The sequence below is a fragment of the Myotis davidii genome, unplaced genomic scaffold (assembly GCF_000327345.1).
Source record: "Myotis davidii unplaced genomic scaffold, ASM32734v1 scaffold167, whole genome shotgun sequence".
NCBI classification, from domain to species: domain Eukaryota; kingdom Metazoa; phylum Chordata; class Mammalia; order Chiroptera; family Vespertilionidae; genus Myotis; species Myotis davidii.
This window is the reverse complement of record NW_006300048.1, coordinates 1,819,379-1,821,130: the sequence shown is the minus strand read 5'-3', so window position 1 is coordinate 1,821,130 and position 1,752 is coordinate 1,819,379. Positions and strand designations below refer to the sequence as shown.

Genomic DNA, 1,752 nt, shown 5'->3' with positions numbered 1-1,752 from the left:
TCAGCCGCCCCGCCCCCGGCCCCCTCCTGGTCCTGCTCCCCGTTCTGGAGCCTGCGCACAATGCTGGTGAGGTCCAGGCTCCGCGTCAGCGTGTCCAGGAGCATCCGGTCCTTCTGGACGCCCTCCATGAACTCCTCCAGGGACAGCTCCCCTGGCGGCCAGAAAGGGAGTCACGGGGAGGAGGGGTCGTCTCCTGGGCAGCATTGCACAGGGCCCAGAGCTGGAGTCTTTCGAGGGGCACAAGGCCACTGCTGGGGACGCAGCGGTGAGGGGGGCAGGCAAAGGAGCCAGAGAGCAAGTTCTGGTCCAGGAATCCCTCACACCCGGGTCTGTGGCTGGGACCCTACACCCTGGGGACCCCTCCCCGGGGGACCCCTGCCCCGGCCTCCTCACCATCCCCGTTGACATCGATCCTGGAGAACACCGTGTCGGTGAACTCCTCCGCACTCATGGTCGAGTCGCTGCAGGGGTTAATGGTTCGGATGGCCTGGGGGGAGGAAGAAGTGAGAGGGCCCCCCCTGATCAGCCTCGCTGGTGGGGGGGCTGCAGTGGGGAGTGGAGGCAGAGCTGGGACTCAGGAGCATAGTCAGTCTCTTGGGAGGAAACTGAGGCCCAGAGCCGGGAAGGAACGTGAGGGTCAGAGCTGCCACCGGGCCCTCCCTTCCATCCTGTCCCCTGCAGGGATGACGGCTCTGCCCACTGAAGACCCAAACCCCTCTAAGCCCCAGGCCGGCCCTCTGCACCTGGAGTTACCCGGATGATGGTGAGCAGCTCGTCGCGGTCGATGCATCCGTTGCCATCCACGTCGTAGAGCTTGAAGTACCAGCGCAGCTTCTGTTCCACCTTCCCCTTGAGGACCAGGCTGAGCGCCGCCACGTACTCCATGAAGTCGATGTAGCCGTCCTGGGTGGGGGAGGCCGCCTTGAGCCCTCTCCCACCCCTCCCGAGACCCCCCCACTTGGTGCCCACCCCATCTGTCCTGGCTGCCCAGGGCCCCCCGGCCTGCCCCAGAGGCTTTGGTCCACTCTGACAAGCTACCCCCGGCTGGGCTGCGAGTGGCACTTGGGTTGTAGCTGTCACTGCTGCTTCCCTGTGCTTCTCAGACTCCAGCCCTTCCGGAGGCTTGTGGGGCGGAGAAGAGACATGAATTCCCAGGGGCGGGTGGGGGCTGGGTGAGCTTTTCCCAGCTCGGTGAGGGCAGGAGGTAGATGTGGAGGCAAAGGTTCAAACCTCACTTTTTCCTTCTGTGAGAATCCTGAGGGTACCTGCCTCCGTGGGATCGTCGTGGGGTTCCAGGAGTACATGTACGGACACTCCCCGCCTGGCGCGGAGTGAGCGCTCAGGGAATGCCAGCTGTCATCACCGCTGCTATAAAGGGACCGCCTGCTGTCAGGTGTGTCCGCAGCAACACATCCGAGAGGGCGTTGCGGGGTCACAGGACAGCAGCACCCACTCTGCTGGGCCCAGGGCAGGGGGTTGGGGAGGGGGGGCTTGGGTGGCTTCCTGAGGGAGCCGCGGCCCTCACCGGCTCTTGGAGAGGTTGGCCATGGGGGGAGGGGGTGGCACAGACATTCCTGCAGGACATTTCTTTAGGGTCCCCCGAGTGTTCACCTGCTGACCGTCTGCCGGCCCTGCCAGTCCTACCATGTTCTCTGTCCACCTCCCCCCAAACCGAGTGAGGCTGGCGAGGGAAGCCTATCTCCCAGGCAGGCTGCGCCCGGGGAGGGCGGGGGCGCTGGGTCCCAGGACCTG

The 1,752-nt window shown here is 65.4% G+C and overlaps 1 protein-coding gene across 1 annotated transcript in view; it reads right to left on the bottom strand.

The window, feature by feature from the left end:
* Positions 1-1,752, bottom strand: part of GUCA1A (guanylate cyclase activator 1A) — a 6,085-nt gene that overhangs the window by 196 nt on the left and 4,137 nt on the right. The window contains exons 2-4 of the mRNA XM_006776438.2: positions 754-903; positions 394-487; positions 6-151 (exon numbers count right to left, since the gene is read on the bottom strand). Coding sequence (XP_006776501.1) covers positions 6-151; positions 394-487; positions 754-903 — 390 coding nt within the window. The remainder of the gene's footprint in view (positions 1-5; positions 152-393; positions 488-753; positions 904-1,752) is intronic.